General features: G+C 41.6%; 1 protein-coding gene across 1 annotated transcript in view; it reads left to right on the forward strand.

Moving 5' to 3' along the window:
* Positions 1–482: 482 nt before the first annotated feature.
* Positions 483–22,623, forward strand: part of LOC145404285 (carbonyl reductase [NADPH] 1-like) — a 31,298-nt gene continuing 9,157 nt past the window's right edge. The window contains exons 1-5 of the mRNA XM_080275806.1: positions 483–572; positions 3,937–3,992; positions 4,218–4,346; positions 14,002–14,133; positions 16,327–16,580. Of these exons, the coding sequence (XP_080131932.1) occupies positions 3,969–3,992; positions 4,218–4,346; positions 14,002–14,133; positions 16,327–16,580 (539 nt within the window). The 5' untranslated portion in view covers positions 483–572; positions 3,937–3,968. The remainder of the gene's footprint in view (positions 573–3,936; positions 3,993–4,217; positions 4,347–14,001; positions 14,134–16,326; positions 16,581–22,623) is intronic.

A 22,623-nucleotide genomic window follows, 5' to 3' on the forward strand; every position in this document is an offset into this window, starting at 1 on the left:
TCTGCCTAGCCATCCTGTTCTTGTAAACTAGAGAGAGTACGTAATACTTTATATGCAAGAAAAATACTCTCTTAATTTATACTTGTAACAGTAATATATTATAATTTGGTTTAGTCATTGACAGGGAAATGTATTTTTGTGTGTATCAAGAATTGCATTTAAATCCCTATGATAACGCTCCCATTACTGTATTGATTCACAATTTTGTTACTTTCTTCTGTGGTAGTGCGATCGTCACTTCTGAATCGTCGTCAGAATAGAATTGGAATAATTCTTACCTCTCGTCGGAAGAAATTAGTGTAAAATTGAAGCAACATGCCAACACAGCCCGTGAATACCGTGATCCAAATGCCGCCGTAAGTGGCGCGTATTGGCAGGGGAGTTAAGGTTCCAGGCACATGGTGTATGTCCCCTGTGTGTGTGTTCCCCCCCCCCTTTTTTTTTTTTTTAATAAGGATGCCAATAATTGATTGGGGAGAGGCTTGGTTTGGTAAAGTTGCATTTTAGGTAGCACAAATGCCTTACCAGTTATTCTCTTTGAAGTTTTATATATTTTCATCATTTTTAGAATGGTAAATTATTGTTTCCTCTCAGTTTTGCTTTCCCTTAGGTTTTATCCGTGTCCACTCTCCTCAAGTGTGTTTGTTAAATGTAATGGTGGGGACGGTAAAACCTATTCAGATCTACCTAAATTTTTTGTTATGAGGCTAAGCTTACATACCCATAGCCTAGCCTTACCAAACCTAACAACACTAATCCCACTTAATATTAACCTAACCCAACCTAGCAAAAGAGTGTAACTTATCTTGACTTAACCAAATCTAACCTAATAGTCTAGCCCATCCTAGCCGAACTTAACGTAACATGCTTTCACCTAACCTAACCTAAATTACGGGATCATATCACTTATAAAGGCTCCAATATGCTTCCATACATCAGCCTTGGTCACGTAATGGCAACTCTCAACATTGCTTGATCCCTGGCAGCCTCCCTGTTCAGTTCCATATCCCTGATGTCAGATTATAACCTTATCTCAGGTCATTTTTCGTCTCGCTCTTACAGCCCTACCATCGACATTCATACCTCACACCTTCTGCACCCAGTTTTCATCGTCCATCTTCAGAACTTGCCGAAACCATCTCAATCTACCCCTCCTCGTCACAACACCAATACATTTAAGTCCCAACCATCCTCTCAACTCTTCATTTGCAGTCCTGGCCTCTCCAGCCCTCACATTTAAGGATGCACTTCACATCCACCTAATCATTGTCATTTTTTGTACATTTGAGCCTACCAGTATCTGCTTCTTTTACTGACCTGGTCTTACTACCATACAGCATTACACTCCTAACATGCTCATACAAGATCTATTAGCATGGATGGAGAGCCCTCTCATTGTCAGGAGACAACAGCTTCCTAAACTTACTCCAACCACTCTATATCCTAGCCACAGAGCTAGCTCCAGCCCCACCTCCAGCACATTACATGTCCCCCAAATAACAAAACTCTTCCACACTCAAGAGACACTCCAGCATGATCAATCCTTTCATGCATCTCAGTCTCTTCACACTCTTCTCAACATACTGCAGACACAAAATCAGCATAATTTTGCAGCCTGCCTCTCATACCACTACAGTACATCTCTTATGCATCAGCTTATTAAAAACACTGCATAAAATGCAGTCACATCCAGCACCCTTGCGATAAACCGTACATGGCCACAATCCCTCTGCTTTGAATACCCCACTATTCCTTGGTATCACTGCTTTTATTTTTTTTGCATTTTCTCACAGACCCCTTTACCCCATTCCATCTCTGCATTTCCTAATTCTTTCCCCAGGCTTCCTTTCATTTTCTGCAGTCAAATCCAAGTCTTCAGCATACAACATCTCCCACAGGATTCCATTTCTGAAGCCACATGAGAGAGCTTCAAGTACCATGATAAACAATAAAGGACAGACCCCTGATGCATATCAGCATTCACAGAAAACTCATCATTCAAATCCCCATTCACTCTTTCCTGGGTGCAAGCATCTTCGTACTGTGCATTGCCTAACCAGTTTAACCAGCCACTCCTTTATCCCAAGCTTTCTCATTGCTGATTTCATCACCTCCCTAGGAACTATGTCAAAGACCTTCTCCATATTTGATAATGATTATTGTCAGGTATAATTATTCCCCTGTACTAAGGAAAAGGAGAAGTGTGTGATAATCAAAGGGGTATTTGTCTTCTTAGTGTAATAGGAAAAGTACGATATTGGTATATGGTAGGTTACTTATTGACAGAGTTAGGGAAGTAACAGAGGAATTAGCTAGTTGGAGAAGAACAGAGAGGTTTTAGAAGGAGAAGAGGTTGTGTAGATCAGATAGCCATTCATTATTAGGTCTTTAGTGGAAAAGTTTCTAAAGAAGAGAAAGAATTTGTATGCAGCTTTCATTGATGGATTTGGAGAAATCATACAACAGAGCTTGGTGAATTAGTCTGGGAGAGTGTAAGAAACAGAATTTAAAGGTGAATGTAGGGAAGAGTAAAGTTATGGTCTTTGAGAGAAATGAAGTCACTGAATGTACATTGAGGTTGGATGAGGAGGAAATGGAAAATGAGTGCATTTAAGTATGGTTTTGTACGTGGGTAGTGTGATTATTAAGGATGGAAGTTTTGAGGGTGAACCTGAAAGGGTACAACAAGGAAGAATGGTTGATGGTTCTTTGAAAGCAGTGATAAGGAACAGGGAAGTGAGCATGGAAGTAAAAAAGCCTCTGCATGACAGTACAGTAGTGTAATACCTCGATATACGACACCCCTAGATGCGATACCCCGGCTTAACGATGGGGGTAGAAATACCACCATATCCCACCTAATGATGGCCAAATCTCAGTTTAATGATGGGTTTTGATTTTTTTTACCAATTTTGATTATATTTTAGTCTAAAATTGTGTGTTTAGGTTGATTTATAAACAGTTTTTAGACTTAGATTAATGTGCTTTAGCCATAGGTGGGGTTAACATTGTCATTGTGGGGTACCAGTATGGTTTACTAAGCTTGATATTTTCCAAACATATTTGATGATTTTCAGATTTTATTGTTGGTTTTAGTGAGTTATTTACAGGTGTTAGGCTAAGGTTAGCTTCCATGACAGCTGTTAGGCCATTTAGATTGGCATTAAACTAGTTTTTGGGCTCATTTGGGTGGGTTTTGGGCTTGGTTTGGGGGGAAACCCAAGGCTGGTAAACACTCCACATTGCATTACATGTTAAAAGTACCCTGATATACGATACCCTGCCTAACGATGGGGTTTTACCTAACCAATTACAGCGTTAAACCGGGGTATGCCTGTATTGCAGAACCAACTCTAACATATGGAAGTGAAGCTTGTACCTTGTTGGAGGGACACAAGTCAAGAGTGAGAGCATTGGGAGTGAGTTATTTGAGTGGAGCATATGGAGTCACATGGAGAGACAGACTGACAAGTGAGGAAGTGAAGGAGCATTACAGTATGGTTGTGGATGTGATAGAAAGCGTTAGGAGAAATACATTGAGGTGGTTTGGCCATATGGAGTAGCTGTAGTGGATGCTGAGTAAGTGTTCTTTCTGACCACAGATTATAGTAGACAACAACCATGTTTTTGTGGTTCAGAACTACTAACCCTACCACATCAACACAGCCAGATGTCCCAGTGCTAGCAAGCTCCTAAAAGCCATTCGGAACAGCTGTGAAGTTGGAGGTTGGTTTGGGTATGGGCCCAGCCAATGCTTGGTCCTGAAAGGTTAGGGACAGTTGTGAAAATTGGCTGTAAGCTGTCAAATCTTTGTATTGTTTATGCATATTTCTTCCATTGCCATCCCATGTTTGAAATTACCTCCTCTAGTGGTATAGTATTTAGCACTTCTGGTGCAGTACAGTACTGATATGGTGCATTTTCTTGAATCCACAGATCATTTACAAGGGGACACTTTAACTGTAATCATGGCTTCATCAAGGATTGCTGTGGTGAGTATACATATACCTGCAAATTCTTATTAAGGTAAAGAATTAAGACAGTTTTATTGTATGTTTTCACTGAAACTCTTATGCTGCATATAGCAGTGCCTTCATTTTAACTGTGTATGTAAATAAATTTTTGCTATTAATGGAAATAGCAATTCTTTAATTTGATCGTAGTGATGCTGTTGTTAATACATTTTGAGTGTTGATGCAGTTATCTATCCCCTTTAGGTGACTGGTGCCAACAAAGGTATTGGATTTGGCATCATGAAGGAGTTGTGTGCCAAGTTTGATGGCATTGTGTACCTGACAGCCCGAGATGAAGAACGAGGTCGTGCTGCTGTGGAGAAGCTAGCAAAGGTTTGCAGTTTTCCTTGCTGATACCTGCTACAATGTATTTTTAGACTTTCACTAAAATGCCATGTTTGTGCTACCTTCTGGTCATCACAAAACTACATTACAGTAACTCAGTTATCCGTTATCACAATATCTGACCCAACACAATATCTGGTGCTGTTGGCTCGACTCTATTAAAGCAATATCCAGCAAAATTATGCAACATTTGGTTCCAAAACAGGAAGTAACCTGTGGTTATATGCAATATCCAGCTCTTAGGCATATCAACCGTTTCATTCGTGGTAGCCAACTGGTGCTGTATTACCGTACTGTATCGGTACTGTATTGTATTTTATGCTTAGTTTTTATCTTTTACTCATGGGAAAGTTTGTAGGATAGAAGGCCAAGACAGAAAGTAACAATATCCGGATCAATGCCGAATGGCGTGATGATGGGGCGTTCTATGAAACATCCAGTGTTTCTCGTTATTCAGCTTAGGGGTTGGCTGAATTGCATCAGATAATTGAGAGTTCTCTGTATGTGGATCAGGAAGGACCTCTTGCATGCAGCGAGATAAAAATGATATCCCTTAAAGGCCTTTGACAGAGTCCCTAGAGAGGTGGTGAAGTGGGCAATGAGAAAGCTTGGCTTGGAGGAGTGGCTGGTTAGGGTGGTTATGGCCATGTATGTGGGTGCTCACACCCAGGTGAGAGTGAGTAGAGATTTGAGTGATGAGTTTTCCGTGAATGTTGGTGTGCATCAGGGGTCAGTCTTGAGTCCCTTGTTGTTTATCATGGTACTTGAAGCCCTTTCACCTGACTTTAGAAACGGACTCCCGTGGGAGTTGTTGTATGCTGATGATTTGGTGTTGATTGCAGAGAATGAAAGGGAGGTGGAGGAAAGGTTTAGGAAGTGGAGAGATGGTATGGGGCAAAAGGGTTTAAGGGTAAATGCAGATAAAACAAAAGTGATGATATCTAGGGTTGGTGGCGGTACTGTCAAAGACGAGGGAGAGTGGCCATGTGCAGTTTGCCACAAGGGCGTGGGAAGTAATTCCATCTTGTGCGGTGTGTGTGATAAATGGGTGCATAAGAGATGTAGTGGTATCAGAGGTAGACTGCAAGATAATGCTGATTTTATGTGTAGGGCGTGCCGGGGTGAGCAGGTGGAGATCATCAGACGTGAAAGGATTGAACTTGCTGGTGAATCTCTTGAGTGTGTTGAAGAGTTTTGTTATTTGGGAGACATGTTGTGTGCTGGAGGTGGGGCTGGAGCTAGCTCTGTGGCTAGGGTGAGAAGTGGTTGGAAGAAGTTCAGGGAGCTCTTGCCTCTCCTGACATTGAGAGGGCTCTCCCTACGTGCTAAGGGGTCTTTGTATGCAGCATATGTTAGGAGTGTAATGCTGTATGGCAGTGAGACCTGGGCAGTGAAGGAGGAAGACATTCACCGGCTCAGACGTACAGAAATGACAATGATTAGGTGGATGTGCAGTGAGTCCCTGCGTCCAAGGCCTGGAGGGGCTGGGTTTACAATGGAAGAGTTGAGAGGTAGGATGGGACTGGAGTGTATTGGTGTTGTGATGAGGAGAGGTAGATTGAGGTGGTTTGGACATGAGAGGATGGGGGATGATAATTGGGTGAGGAAGGTGAGAAGTGTTAATATTGGGGGTGGGGTTATGATGGGTAGACCGAGAAAGACATGGGACGAGGTCATTAAGTGTGACCTTAGGGTTAAGGGACTGAACAGGGAGGCTGGATTGGATCGTGCAGCATGGAGAGCCGCCATTAGGTGACCAAGGCCGACACATGCAAGCTTGTTGGAGCCTTTAAAAACGAAAACGAAAACGATTAAAGCTTTCACTAGACCTCCCTAATGCTGAAATGTATCATCATGAAGTAACAAGATTGAACTGTTAAAGTCAACACTTATCACATAGATTGGATCTATCTATCTATCTATTGCCAGACGCCTCAATCCCGTTTGGGGTGGTCACAAACAAATCGCCTCCAAGTCGCCCTGTCCCCCGTCATCTCACTGCCCTGCTCCCAACTCACACCCCCCTCTCTCATATACCTCTCCACCCCATCCCTCCATCTCATCCTCGGCCTCCCCCTCCCTCTTCCCCCCTCCACCTCACTCACATACACTGTCTTCATCAGTCTTTCACCCTCCATCCTCTCCACATGGCCAAACCACCTCAGTGTGTTCCTCATAATGCTTCCTATCACATCCACATCCACACCACAACGCTCCTTTATATCCTCATTCGTCACCCTGTCTCTCCATGTGACTCCACAGGCTCCTCTTAAATAACTCATTTCCACTGCTCTCACTTTTGACTTGTGTCCTTCCAACAACGTCCAAGCTTCACTTCCGTACGTTAGAGTTTGGTATCACAATACCGTCATGTAGTAACTTTTTCACTTCCATGCTCACTTCCCTGTTTCTTAACACTGCTTTCAAAGAACCAGCAACCTTTCTTCCCTGCTGTACCCTTTCAAGCACTTCACCCTCCAAACCTCCATCCTTACTCATCACACTACCAAAGTACTTAAACGTACCTGTACTCACATTTTCCAATTCCTCACCATCCAACCTCGCTGTACATTCACTGACTTCACCTCTCTCAAAGACCATCACTATACTCTTCCCTACATTCTCCTTTAGATTCCGTTTCTTACACACACTCCCAAACTCATCCACCAAGCCTTGCAGCTCCCCTTCGTCTTCACTCAATAACACAGTATCATCTGCAAACAACAGTACAGGGAGTTTCCAAACACTATCCTCTGTCACCAGGGCCACTCCAACATCCACTACCCTACCTTGTACCTCCTTTATTACCCCATCCATGTACAGATTGAACAACCATGGAGACATGACACATCCCTGCTTCAACCCAACTTTCAAAGAGAAAAATTCACTTAGTTCACCATCCACACGCATTGCAGCCTTCGCACCATCGTACATACTCTTCACAGCATTCAGCAACTTCCCATCTACTCCATATATTCTTAACACTTTCCACAATCCTTGTCTATCCACCCTGTCATATGCTTTCTCCAAATCCATGAAAGCCGCATACAACTTCTTTCCCTTCTCTAGAAACTTTTCCACTAAAGATCTAAGAATGAATATCTGATCTACACAACCTCTTCCCTTCCTAAAGCCTCCCTGTTCTTCTCCAACTAATTTCTCTGTTCTTTCTCTAACTCTGTCAGTAAGTATCCTACCATACACTTTTCCTATTATACTAAGAAGACAAATGCCCCTATGATTACCACACACTTCTTTTTCCCCTTTTCCTTTGTACAAGGGAATAATTATACCTGACTTCCAATCCTCCGGGACTCTACCTTCCTCCCAGGCCAATCTGCACATCTTCCACATCCATTTTACTACTATCTCTCCCCCATGCTTCAGCATTTCACCAAACACTCCATCAATTCCTGGGGCTTTCCCCGATTTAACTTTCTTCATTGCTTCCACAACTTCTATCCTACTGATTTCTTCCTGTCTTCTCACCTCCCTCCTTCTCCCAGCCATTCCCCAGCCACTTATACTCGCATTACTTCCATCCTCTATGTTCATCAATTCCTTAAAGTGTTCTCTCCATCTGCTCACTTTTTCTCCCTTCTCCACTAGTAATCTACCATTTTTATCTTTCACTCCCCTGCTAACTTCACTTCCACCCTGTCTTACTCTTTTCACCTCTTTCCAGAACATTTTCTTATAGGCCCTCCACTTTACACTCAAATTCCTTCCAAATTCCTCATCCACTCTCTTCTTACTCTCTCTTACTAATCTTTTCACCTCTCTCTTTCTTTCTACCTAGAACTCTCTTTTCTGCCTCTCAACTTCTTCCACACCCCTATTTCTCATCCATTCATTGTATGCTTTCTTCTTTTGTGCCACAGCCTGTCTCACCTGTTCAGTCCACCACGCTGTTCCTTGCACCCCCCTCCGTCTTCTCTTCCTTCCACACACCACATCACATGCTGCATATATTTCTTCTGTAAAAATCCTACACACACCTTCCACGTCTCCCATCTGCTCCAATTCATATTTGCCCAATCGTTCCTCCACTTCTCTCTTATACTCTGCCTTTTTCTCATCCTCTTGTAACCTTTCCACTCTCCTTGCAACTACTCCTTCCTCTCGTCTTTCCTTTCTTCTATTCCTCCATCTTACTTGAATTCTAATTCTGGCCACCACCAAGTAGTGGTCAGAAAGTCCACTCCCCCAACCTCTATAAGCTCTTGCATCCATTACACATCTTCGCATCCTTTCATCCACACACACATAATCAATCATTGGATACCTGCTGTATTATCTGTATGCTGTATATGTCACTGCTTCCACTTTTCAGTTTTGAAGACTGACAGCAGGGCTCTTGCTAACTGCCTATGGTTGCGAGCCATTTGGCTCCTAAGGTTTCAGATTCACAAGCCAAATAAATTTTTAGTAGCCAAACTGACTTCGAGCCGAAATAATTTACGAGCAGTGAATATATTTATTTATATAATTATATACTGTCTATTTTTAAACATTCACAGTGGCGACAAGGAAAGACTTATTCGATCACAGTGTGCTTTTTTTGTTCATTTAAGTTAGATTTACTTATTTTGTAGTTTACTGGGTTTTTAAGTGGATGTATTTTCTCCTCGCCAAAAGGCGACTTGCAAGTAAAATTTGTTCGCCAAAGGGAGCTGTGGCTCGCCAGACAAGGGCGCTGGACAGATATAGCTCTATCTGTCTGTTGCCTGATGCCTTAATCTCGTAAAGGGTGGCCACAAACAGATCATCTCCACATAGCAATGTCCTCTGCCGTTTGATCTCACTCCCTTCTACTGATACCGCCATTCCTCATATATCTCTCCACTCCATCCCTCCATCTCATCCTTAATCTCTCCCTCTTTCTCTCCCCATCTACCTCACTCACCTACATTCTTCTGTTCAGTCAGTCATTCTTCATCCTCTCCACATGGTGATACCATCTCAAAGTAAATCTCTTAACACTTTTAGTCACATCCACGTCAACAGTGGTGGGCAGCACAAATGAAGAAGGACCTTGTGGAAGCGCAATGTGTAATCCACAGTTCACTACCTTGTGCAAGTGCAGTTGAGCAATCTGACAAATATTTAGCTTGTGCAATGTCCCAAAGTGCAAATGCAAACCATTTGCATATATTTGTGGGAATTACTGTAAAATATTGAGATATTTAAATAAAATAGGATATTTACTTACTTTTATTTATTAATATAATTTTCTGTTATTTGTAATTTGCGCGTGTGCAATCTAATATTTAGCTCACACAATGTCACAAAGCGCTAGTGCAAACCATTTGCATATATTGTGGAAATTACTGTAAAGTATTGAGATATTTAAATAAATTAGCATACTTTTATTATTATTCTATCTATCTGTCTATTGCCAGATGCCTTAATCCCATAAGGGGTGGCCACTGGCCACAAACAAGCAACAAATCGTCTCCATGTCGCCCTGTCCCCTGCCATTTCACTGCCCTGCTCCCAGCTCACACCTCCCTCTCTCATATACTTCTCCACTCCATCCCTTCATCTTATCCTTGGCCTCCTCCTCCCTCTCCCCTCCTCAGCCTCACTCACATACACTGTCCTCATTAGTCTGTCACTCCATCCTCTCTGTACGACCAAACCACCTCACTGTGTTTCTCCTAACACTTCCTATCACATCCACATCCACACCACAACAATCCTTCACTTCCTCATTTGTCAGTCTGTCTTTCCATGTAACTCCACAAGCTTGTCTCAAATAACTCATTTATTTCCACAGCTCTCACTCTTGACTTCTGTCCCTCCAACAAGGTCAAAGCTGCACTGCAGTATATTAGACTTGGTATCACAATACTGTCATGTAGTAACTTTTTCACTCGTGGAAGTTCAGAGGAGTGAGAGGGCTGCGAAGCGGAGGGACAGGGAAACAAAGGCTGTGATGTTGCCAGTTTTACTTTATCTGCATTTTTGCAAGATGTTTTATTTAATAATTCAATATAGATATACAATAACATATGTAATTCCTTACAAAAATCATTTAAACATTATAGTATTTAAAGCAAATATCCACAGCCTGTGGATATTTGCTTTAAATAATATGTTTTAATGATTTTTGTAAGGAATTGCATATGCTGCTCTTAATAATTAATGTATTTTAATAATTCAAAAAATATTAAAATACATTATCTCTGTTGAAGCATTTTAAGAAATGCTACAACCCTCTGTCCCTCCCACCTCTCCCCAGCAATCCAAAACCCTCGCGACCCGCCAGAGTCTCCCCCATCCCTTGTCCAGACATGCGGGAAGCTCCCAAAACCATGTGTTCCTTGGATTGCGCAGTGTGCAATCCACAGGACAGGTGCACAAGGCAGGTGTGCAAGCGCAACTAAATTCGCACTTGCGCACCTGCCTTTTCATGTGCGAAAGCGCAATATTGTGCATGATCTCGTGCGGTGCGCAATGCGCAAACGATATTCACCAGAGCACAACGGTGCGCAATTGTGCTTTGTGCAAGTGTTTGCGCACCTGCCCAGCACTGCACGTCAACACTACAATTCTTCATTACTTCTTCATTTGTCTGTCTTTGTGTCTGTCTGTCTGTATGTTGTGAAATATTTCCTTGATCTCGGCACAGTATATAACCCCCCTCAGCACACTTACATCTTAGGGAACGGTAAATGGAGATTTAAGTGGTGAGTTTTCCACGAATATTGGTGTGCATCAGGGGTCAGTCTTGAGCCCTTTATTGTTTAGCATGGTGCTTGAAGTCGTTTCACAAAACTTCAAAAATGGACTCTCGTGGGAGATGTGTATGCTGATTTCGTGTTGACTTCAGAGAATGGAAGGGAGGCAGAAGAAAGATTTAGGAAGTGAAGAGATGATATGGGCCACAAGGGCTTCAGAGTAAATGCAGATAAAACTAAGGTGATGATATCTAGGGTTGGTGGCAGTAGGCAACTGTCAGAGAAGAGGGAGAGTGTCCATGTGTGGTTTGCCACAAAGGTGAGAGTAATGATTCCATCTTGTGCAGTGTTTGTGATAAATGGGTGCATAAGAGATGTAGTGGTATTAGAAGCAGAGTGTGAGCTAATGCTGATATCATGTGTGTGGTTTGTCAGGGAGAGCATGTGGAGATTGTCAGACATAAAAGGATTGCTCTTGCTGGTGAGTATTGAGTGTATGAAAGAGCTTTGTTATTTGGGAGACACATTTTGTGCTGGAGGTGGGGCTGGAGCTATCTCTATGGCTAGAGTGAGGATTGGTTTGAAGAAGTTCAGGGAGCTGTTTTCTCTTCTGACATTGGAAGGGCCCTCCCTCTCTGCTAAAGGATCTTTATATGTGGCATGTGTTTGGAGTGTAATGCTGTATGGTAATGAGACCTGGGCAGTAAAGGAGGAGGATATTCGCAGACTCAAATGTACAGCAGTGACAATCATTAGGTGGATTTGCAGTGTGTCCTTGAGTGTGAGGCCTGAGGGAATTAGGTTTACGATGGAAGAGTTAAGAGGTAGGATGGGACTGGACTGTATTGGTGTTGTGATGAGGAGAGGTAGATTGAATTCGTTTGGGCATGTGGAGAGGATAGGGATGACAATTGGGTGCGTAAAGTGAGAAGTTTTAACCCGCCGCATCCCGGCAAATTTTTCACCAATGACCTCCTCCCCCCCAGTCCTGGCAGATAGATTTTTTTTTTTGGCTAAAACCTCTGCTTTTTATCAGAAGCATCAAAAATTCAGAGAGAAAGTGCTCAACTGAGTTTAGAAATACGGTAGAAGTAACACTACCTACACCTAAGTACCATGTTCTCTCAGGCCAGGCTCCAGAGAAAACATTTTCTATGGGAGGGGTAACTATTCCAAACCATTCATAGTTGGTTAGATATTTAATTATTTGGTATGAATTTATATATAGTACAAGAGTATATTGGTTTTCAGATAATAATTTAGGCAGTGTAAACATTGTTCACTCACCAAAAACATCAACATAAGGCACCTTCTATTACAACATTACTGCCTCATCACTTCTGCTTCTTCCTTCCTCTGGATTGTTTCTTCCTTTGTCCTCCACCTCAGGAATCACTTTTGCCTTGAATGTCGTCATTGGAGAGACCATGGTGCGACATGTCTACAGTATACTGGCCAGGTCACTATTAAGAGGTGAGTTGCCGAGAAAATGGCATGCGAGGGGGAAGGGGGGTCAGGTGGGACCAGTCATTATCCCCACCTGGCATTGGGTCTCCCACATATGCCTACCAAAAATCACTCGTGAAACTTGAAAAATGTGCAAATGACGGACCTCGCAATTGGAAAACGTATGGATACACTGTCGGGTGTCACTATGACAAAATGTGGCAACGTATCCATACGTCATCGGGACGCCTCGGGTTAACATTAGGGGTAGGTTTGTGAGAGGTAGACTGAAAAAGATCTGGCACTAGGTCATTGAGTGCGACCTCAGGGATAAGGGACTGAATAGGGAGGCTGCCAGAGATCAAGTAGCATGGAGAGTCACCATTAGGTTCCTGGGGCTGACGCACGCAAGCGTGTTGGAGCTTTTAAAAACTAAACAGAATGCAATAAATGATACAGATTCTGTATATAGGTAGATAGATAGATATATCCATCCATCCATCCATCATCCAATCCTACATTGCCTCATGAGGAGCGTAGGAGCCTGGGGCTAGGCAGTTGGTCCCGACATTTAAGATGAGATATATATATATATATATATATATATAAATAAATAAATAAATAAGTAGATTTTTTTTTGGAGGGGTGAGGAGAAGACAGGATAGAAACTCCCATTTTGCAGAAGTTACTCCTGGACATTCAGGGAATTTCATGTAACATTAAATTCATAGGTATGATGTTTCTGATTACCTTTCTTAAGTGGTCATTGAATGCATCCTTGTCATAGCTTCAGCAGAGCTTTGTTGTATTCAGGATACTGCTGTACTCCATTGTAGCTAGTATAGAAATACAAAAATTATCTGAAGCTTAATGCCATTCAGGACTTAAATTGGTTCTCAGTGGCAGGAGAACATTCAGATATTAACTACTGTACTATATTAACTGGGGCCACATTAGTGCAAGCAGAGCCCTTCATGATTTGGTAGTTATTATTACTTGATTTAAGCCTGTCCATGTTCAGAATAAACTTGGCTCTTATTAGAAAGAAGAATACAGTATTCTTTTATGCACCAAACTGCATCAGTCTGGAACTCACTTTCCCGGAGTTGTGTCCCCCCAGACTTCAACCTACAGCTTTTCAAGTCTAACTGTTACAGATATTTTATGATTGGAGGATGCCAGTAATCTGGTGTATGGAATTTTTAATCATTTGTTTTTCCTTCCTCTGTTCTGTTATTTAAAAAAAAAAATACTGTATTTGTACGACAGTGGTAATTACAGCCTGTCTCATTTTACCCACAGGCTTGAGGCTGGGCAACCAATACCAGCAGTCCAAAAAATTTAAAAGTAGGTGACCAAACTATGCCTGTGAGAGCATTTTGCTTGATACAGAATTCACTAACCACCTCTACAGGGTTGGAGTAAGACACCAGAGAATTCATTGTTGATGATGATTATGAGGAACCATTAACTGAAAACTGAAAGCTTAGATTCATGCTGTTAATGTATTCCAGCTGGGCCTGACTGCAAAATTCCACCAACTTGACATTGATGATGAGCAGAGCATCAAGGGATTCAGAGACTACATTGCAAATACCTACGGAGGACTTGATGTGCTCGTGAATAATGCTGCCATTGCCTACAAGGTTAGTGCTTTCCCTTTCCTGAGTTAATCTGGAGCATGAAAACCCATCGTACGTAACTTTAACTACATTACTTTATTTCACTTTTCTTTTTAGACTATCAGTGTATCCTACCCATCATCCAGTATACAGAAATTTATTTAGACAAGAAAGTATGATTAGTTGTAATTAACACTTATACTTTAATAAATATGGAAAGCTGCTGGAAACACATAGGTTGCATGTAAATGCAATCAAGAATTAAAGGTCTTTTGGGAATATCCATAATATGGTATTGTTAAGAAAAGTAGATTGTTAACCCCATCATTTTATTGATATACTGTAGTGTTTATTGAATCCTGCTACTGTCAGATGATATTCTTGCAGTCTAGAGACCTTGTAATGCTGGTGTTAGAAATGGTCCCCAATAATCCCCTCAGTATAATAACTTTTTTATTATTATTATTATTCAGTCTCATCTTAAATACCAAGACCAACTTGCCTAGCCCTGGGCTCCTACACTCCTCATGGGGCAAAGTAGGATTGGGTGATGGATGGATTATTATTATTATTATTATAATATAAGCAACGTTGGGTCTGGTTAGTACTTGGATGGGTGACCGCCTGGGAACACCAGATGCTGTTGGCATCCCTACATGTCAAGTGGGGTTGGTGGAGGATTAGTGCCCCTCCCTGTAAAACAATTAACTCTAAGCCCTTGGCCACCCCGTGTGGGATACATGGCGTCTGGCAATGAATGAAATGAAATGATTATTATTATTATTATTATTATTATTATTATGTGGTAGGTGGGGGCACTCACCATCCACTCACTTAATGTAGGGCTGCTCTCAGGTGACTGTCCTCTCCTCTCTCCCTTCCTTCCTTCCTCTTCTGTCTTTCTTTCCTTCATTCTTTCCTCTTCCTTCTGCCTGTGGGTGGGTCTACACTGAGTGACAAGCCAAATGGTTTCCTGTACACCAGGAAACCATTTACTACGCTGGGTGGTAACCATATAACCAAATTATGGCACCTGGTGTTTTAGTGGGTAATTAAGGTGCTCCAATTGGATTGAGCCGGTGAAGGTTTATATCCAAGGGATGGTTGGGGTTTATTGCTCACATAATGCCACTCAGGGATGAGTGAGGCTGGTCACTCTCATCTTAAATGTCAGGACCAACTGCCTAACCCCGGGCTCCTACGTTCCGTATGGGGCAACACAGGAAGAGATGATGGATGGATGGATGAATTATTATTATTATTATTATCATTATTATTATCATCATTATTATTATTATTATTTTGAGTTATTCTTGCTATTGCCAGATGATTTGTGCTTTGGAGAAACCTCTCATAGTGGAAGTTAATTGTGCCACTTCCATGGATGCATTGGGTATTTTATGTAATCTATGTCCAACACCTGTTACTTGTTTTGAGGAAATTTTCAGGAGTCCAAAGGTTAATGTAGACTGTGTTCAACTCTTTTACTACTTGAAGTAACATCAGCTGTAAAAAGAAGAAGGAGGGGGGAGGGGGTGATCATTGAGCCTGAACATAATTTACATCATCCATAGAAGCAAAGGGTTATTGAGATGACAGTTGTTAATTGTGGGATGAGGAAATGGTTGTTTGGGGTCATGAAATAGGGGAGCTGTTTATATAGAGCCTCTGTCATTTTGGAATGAATAGCTTTAGTAGAAGGCAGCATGCCTAAGTAGATGGACAGTAGTGAAATATTTTAATTTTGGAGAGGAGCAGGAAATGTAGCCTGAAGAGTTGTTAAACTGGAGAAGAGCATATTATGGAAGATGGATTGAGGAGCTATGTATTAGGCAAAGCTCGCTTTTAGATAATGTGAGTCTGTCTGTCTGGCAGTCATGTTAGACATGGAATGTGAATGTATTAGCAAGAATATACATTAGTAGACTTACAGTAATACAGTATACACTGTACTGTATGCGGTTGGCTATGGCTCATTGAAATTGATGCTATGCCCACATTCATAAGTCTTATAATATTACAGTATATGCTGTATTTGAGTAATAGTCATCAACTGTCTGTGAATAGGAAATACCATAGCACAGTGTGATGTGCATTGTATTGCATTTCATGATGTGTGAACTTTAAAGATTAATACTGAACATTGTGTTGCATCACCATCACCACTGATACAATTTCATCCTGCATAGACTTTTTTTTTCTTTAATAAATAAATAGAATGCAGCACGTGAACCGTTTGAAGAACAAGCAGAAAACACCATCCGTGTGAACTTCTTTGGGACATTAGCAGTGTGTCATGCTCTTTTCCCCTTGTTGCGGCCCCATGCACGAGTAGTCACTGTGTCCAGCAGTGTTGGTCATCTCTCCAAGGTGTCTGGTGATAAGCCTGCTGCCACTGCATTAAGGGAGAAGCTGGCATCACCCACTCTTACAGAGGAGGAGCTGTGTGCTCTTATGAACCAGTTTATTGAGTAAGTTTGTAGAAATTATAGGTGTTATGCAATGTTTTAAGAGAATTCCCTGTGATATATTTGAATTATAAATGATTTGCATTAATAGCATATTAAGATCATCAGACCTACTTTATAGAAGATTACCTTTTTAAATTATAAATTATTTGCATTAATGTGGTATTAAGCTGCATCCAGCTTACTTTTTAACCAAGTACATATTACTGTATATAAGCACCTGGAGCATCTGTAGGGGGGAGTAAGGGGAGCACCTGCCTGGTGCTCTTAGTCCCTGGATTCGTATCATATCTTTTATAAAGGCTCCAACGTGCTTGCATGCATCGGCCTTGGCCACCTAATGGCAGTTCTCCATGCTGCTCAGTCACTGACAGCCCCCCTATTCAGTCCTTTATCCCTGAGGTCATATTATATGACCTCGTCCCAGGTCTTTTTTGGTCTGCCTCTCACAATCCTATCCCTGATGTTCAGGCATCTCAACCTCCACAGTCATCCTCCTTCCTCTCACTGTACCCAGATCATCTCAGTCTACCCCTCCTCATTACAACACCAGTATGTTCAAGTCCTGTCCTTCCTCTCAACTCTTCAATTGCAATCCTAGCCCCCCCAGGCTTCACGTTTTAGGACGCACTACACATCCATGTATGAGGTATTCATTGTCATTTCTGTATATATAAGCCCACAAATATCCTCTTCCTTATTGCCCAGGTCTGACTACCATATAGCATTACACTCCTGACACATGCTGTATGCAAAGATCCCTTAGCATGGAGGGAGAACCCTGTCAGTGATAGGAGAGGCAACAGCTCCCTGAACTTCCTCCAACCATTCCTTACCCTAGCCGCAAGCTCCAGCCCCACCTCCAGCACATAACTTGTCCCTCATATAGCAGAACTCCTCCACACAGTAATTATTTTGGCTGTTTAACCGCTCAAGACCAAAAGGTGCAAGTTATGGTAGTAGTTAAGGTGGATACAAGAAAGCAATTCAGATGGTAAAGATGGGGGGCATATGTCATGAGAAACTCAGCAGCAGTGTTCATCTCTAACTTTGGCATTTGAGGCCATATCAGGTAACACTGTTTTCATCCAGTATCCTGGTATACATGGCCACTGAATTATTCAGGCATGGTTACCTTCCCTTGATGTTAAAAAAGATTGTACCTACCAGCCTGCAAAGGATGATTGCATGCTGGAGTTGAGTGACACCAGCTGCCTATACCATGATTTGAAACCTGGTGCTAATGGGTCAGCAGCTTTACAGTCAGCACTGATGACCATTCAGATGAAAGGGAAAAAAAAGATGTATCATTAATAAGCACATTGTTAAACATCTTGAATCCAGTAACATATTAGTGACATTATGGCTTTCGCCATGAAAGATCCACTGTAGATATACTCAATCTCTTTGCTCCTATCATCCGTTATTCAGCTGATCAGTATGGAGAAACCCATGCAGTAGTCCTTGATCTTTCTAAAGCTTTTGACAATGTGGCACCATTTCCTGTTATCCAAACTCCCTTGCTATGGCCTGTCATCTTTTGTCCCCTTTGTTTCCTCATAATTCAGCAACAGAAAGTTAAGTGAGAAAGTAGGTGATGTATATTCCAGTTTCCACTCAGTTAATGCTGGCATGCTACAAGGATCACTCCTGGCTCCAATCCTGTTCCTCATTTTAATTAATTATCTCTTATCTGTCACCCATAATCCCATTCAGTCATATGCAGATGACTCAGCACTTCACTCTGCCTTCACACAAAAACATCCATTCACTGAGTTTGTTACTGTATCTTTTTCAACTCAGCACAGCAGTCTCCTTAAGTCAAGACTTATCTAAGATCACCTAATGGGGACAAAATATTATTATTTCATTTAATGCTAGAAAAAAAATATATATATATACAATTTACTAATTGACAAGTATTGTCTAATTCCTATACTTCAGTGCAGCCAATATTCTTGTCACTAAAATTATTGAAATTCTCAGTATTTTGCTTAACAGTACCCTCAGTTGGACCTCTTATGTTAGACCACTTGCTAAAACCACCTCAAAGAAACTTGGGTTATTGTATAGCATTCATAACTTTTTGACTGACAAGCAGTTAACTATAATTTACAAGAGTTGTGAGCACTCTCTGCTCGAATATTGCCCACCCTTGTGGAGTGGATGTGGATAGGTTGCACTACAACAGCTGGACAAAAGTCAGAGCAAAGCTATAAGAAAAATTAATGACCCTGCATGTATTGATGAACTACCACCCCTACATGTGAAGTTGCATCCACTGTGTCATCTTGTCACGTCTGTGCCTGTGCTATATGGGCCTCTGGCAGCGCCCATGACTTGACTGTCACATTGCCATATTGCAAAAATTTTGCCTGTCAGAATTCATTTATTCCCAGAACCACTTCTCTTTGACACTCACTTCCCCAGAGTAGTTTACCCCTAAACTTCAAGTACAGCAGTTCATGTCCAACTGTTACAGATTTTTTATGAACAGAGGACACCTGAAGTCTTGTGTATGAGATTTTTTTTTTTTTTTCTTCATCTGTTAGAAAAAAAAGAGAGAGAGAGAGAGAGAGAATACCCAGTAATCATCCCTGCATCCAAACTATTCCAAGTAAGGACAGTTCATTTACACACATAATTAGGATGCACAAAAATTAATCCAAAGTTTCCTCCCATAAAAGCCTGGGACCATCTGTTACCTTTTGCAAATCCGTCTAAACACATATTCCTGTGATAACAGTATATACTTCAGGTATAAAAATGCAGTACAGTGCAATAATTATTAAAGTATACAGTGTTGTATAGGCTAAGGTAGCCTTTCCCATACAATACAGTTAAGTACAGCTATTGTCCAGTACACAGTACCCCCTCCATGTATGTGCTGTCCATTTGCCCAATGGACATTTTGCCTGGCAACATAAATCTCTGCCCCAATTCTTTTCCAGAGGTTCAAAGTCTCATTTAGCAATGGCAAATCCAGGCCAACCTTTCATTTTTCCTCACTTACATTCACACACCACCAACTTCATGGCTGTAGCACATATGCACTCCATGTCCTTCACCCCTTGCTGCCCAGCCATGGTTCTGTGTCCATGATCTCAGCTTGTGTAAAAGTCCTGTGTAATCCAGCCATTACAGTCTTGTTCATGCACCATATCTTATAAGTAATGATGATCACTGTGTTATATGCTTGTGATTAGTGAGGAAAATTTTTCAAGGGTCAAAATAGGAACTGAAGACAAATTCTGGAGAGGTGGTGCCCCCCATTCGCCAAGTGACTGGAGTTTTGTGGTACTGTACGCCATACACATTTCCATTTCTGCAGCTCCTTTTACTCCTCATAATAGCTTTGTAAACAGATGATCTACTACACACAAATAGTGTACCTGTATTACATGCAGGTAAATATTGTGGACAATGATTGTAGTGTACACTATTGAAAATTGCAGTACTCTGATATCATCATCATTATCATCATCATCATCCTTGACCATCCCATATGAGCAGGAGCATAGGGGCTCAGGACTAGGCTAATCAGTTCTGACATCTAAGGCGATGGTGACAGCCTCACCTGCTTGAGTAAGCTCAAATGTACAGAAATGACAATGCTTAGGTGGATGTGTAGTGTGTCCTTGAATGCGAGGCCTGGGGGAACTAGGTCTATGACTGGAGAGCTGAGTGGAAGGATGGGACTAGAGTGTATTGGTGCTGTGCTGAGGAGGGGCAGATTGAGATGGTTTGGACTTAGGGAGAGGATGGAGGATGACGGTTGAGGAAATTGGAAAGTGTCAACTGGGGGGTTGCGAGAGGCAGACCAAAAGAGACCAGGGACAGGGATGATCACAGCGCGTGACCTCAGGGATAAGGGACTGAGTAGGGAGGCCGCCAGAGATTGAGCAGTGTGGAGAGCCACCATTAGGTGACCGAGGCTGATACATGCAAGCATGTTAGAGCCATTATAAATGATGCAAAACCCCTATCATCCCTTCAATGGAAACCCTACAGACTCCATCTGGGTGGAGCACCTTAACCCACTACACCACCAAGCATCATTTGGTTACCAGTCCCTGGTTGCCACTCATCATAGTACATAGGATTACAGGAAACCATTAGACTTCTCACTCAGTGCAGTCCCTGGAAATGTACAATATATAGAGAGAGATCATGACATCATATGAGTGGATGATGGATGCCCCCACCCACCACAACTTTAAATGACAAAAGACAGTATATCAGGCAGCATTACCTATAAAGAAAACATTAAAAACTCGCCAGCAAGAAGTGGTGGTTCAGCCATCATCGCGAGATCTTATGTATTTGTTTGAGTTCAGTGCAGTGCTTTCTTGGTAATAAGTGGTGGTGACCATCATCCACTTACTTTGATGTAGTGCTGCCTACTTCTTCCTCACCACAATCATTCTTTTTTCTGTCCTCCATGCTTCTGCTTCTCCCTTTCCATCCAGTCTCTTTTCATTACTTGTACTGTACTCGTTTTTTCCACTTCAGGTGGCTTTACACCGAGTGACAAGCCTAATGATTTCCTGTAACCCAGGAAATCATTTACAGTGCTGGTTGATAACCATATAACCAAATAATGCAGTGATGTGCAGCCTACTATGGTGCCCCTAGCTAATTGGGTGGGTGGAGAGATGCAAATGCAGTGTCCATCTGGGAACCAATCCTCCATACTTTTCCCCATACCTCACCGTTGCTTGGTGCTATATCTGCAAGGGAACATCGATTCACTGCACAGGAGGACCCTGCAAAGATGGTTACTTGCATGTGGTTGATGGGTCTGCTCCACCAAGTAGACTGGGGTTGAATAACAACAGTTCTTTCCTTGGGTGTTATCAGGGAGGGGAAGTTGTTGCGATAACCATAACCACACAGAGCAAGAAACACACAAGCTCAGAGCTGGTAAACAAGGGTGCAAAGAAAGTCAGAGTGTGGATACACACAAGGTAACTGGTCAGCAGTGATGTGACTGGGTAGGATGATGCTGGCACTACTTGTGGAACATCTCTCTGAAGTAAAATGCCCATATTATATTTAAAAATTTACAGTTTTACAAATAATGGGGTCTGGATAGTATCTCATGCTGGTATGGGAATTTTGTGGTTTTGTGTGTGTGTGTGTGTGTGTGTGTGCATTTTCTTAGGAGATTTATTAAAACATTGTTGATAATATAGAAGAAAAAGTATAAGAAAAGTTTGAAAGAAAATTTAAATAAATTTCACTGAAAAGATGAAGCTTTTGGAAAGAAGTGTGAATGAGTGTGGGATAATGTAATGGGATGAAAACAGAATAATGTTAACAGACAAAAGTGAAATAAATGACACATTAAAAGATAGCTATAAGTATTAGAACAAAATGATCGTTAGCATGTTAAGTTTAGTGATTTACAAAGAATAAGAATGTGGTGCCTGGGGATTTGTCACTGGCAAGAGTACAAGGGCTTTGATATGACTGAAGAATGAAAGATAGAAAGTTCATATTATAAATGATAATTATCCAATATGTATAGTGAAGAGAACACTGTGAATGGATGAGAAATTTATCATAAAGCCTGGATACATGGTTTTGTGCCAGTGGAGTGGAAATAAACCATGACTCTGTATGATTACAGAAACAGGATGAATGGAGTTGTTGCCCAACCTAGGTCTGTGTGGTTGAATAGACCCATTAACCCCTCTGCTGCGTATAACATTCCAAAAATACCGATTGGTAGACTGTGTCTTACATTCCGGAAGAGTCGCGTGAAATATTTTGAACTTACTGGTCATTTTTCACATTTACTGCATACCTATGCTTGATGAGTGGGTCATGAATTGTCATTGTGGAGTGGCAACTTTGTCTGACTAAAATGTTATCATGTTTGGTTAGGTATAAGTGGGTCATAACATATAATTTTTTAAACTGGTTTTCCCGTACTACAGACATAGGAAATGGTTAAGGCCGCCGCAGCCTAGGGGTTAACCACAAGTAACCAGCTAACTACTTCTATAAACAGCACTTCACCAGGTTGAAAAAGTCCTTTGCC

The sequence above is a fragment of the Coenobita brevimanus genome, chromosome 63 (assembly GCF_032717465.1).
Source record: "Coenobita brevimanus isolate Jiangsu-jjx chromosome 63, ASM3271746v2, whole genome shotgun sequence".
Classification (NCBI taxonomy): domain Eukaryota; kingdom Metazoa; phylum Arthropoda; class Malacostraca; order Decapoda; family Coenobitidae; genus Coenobita; species Coenobita brevimanus.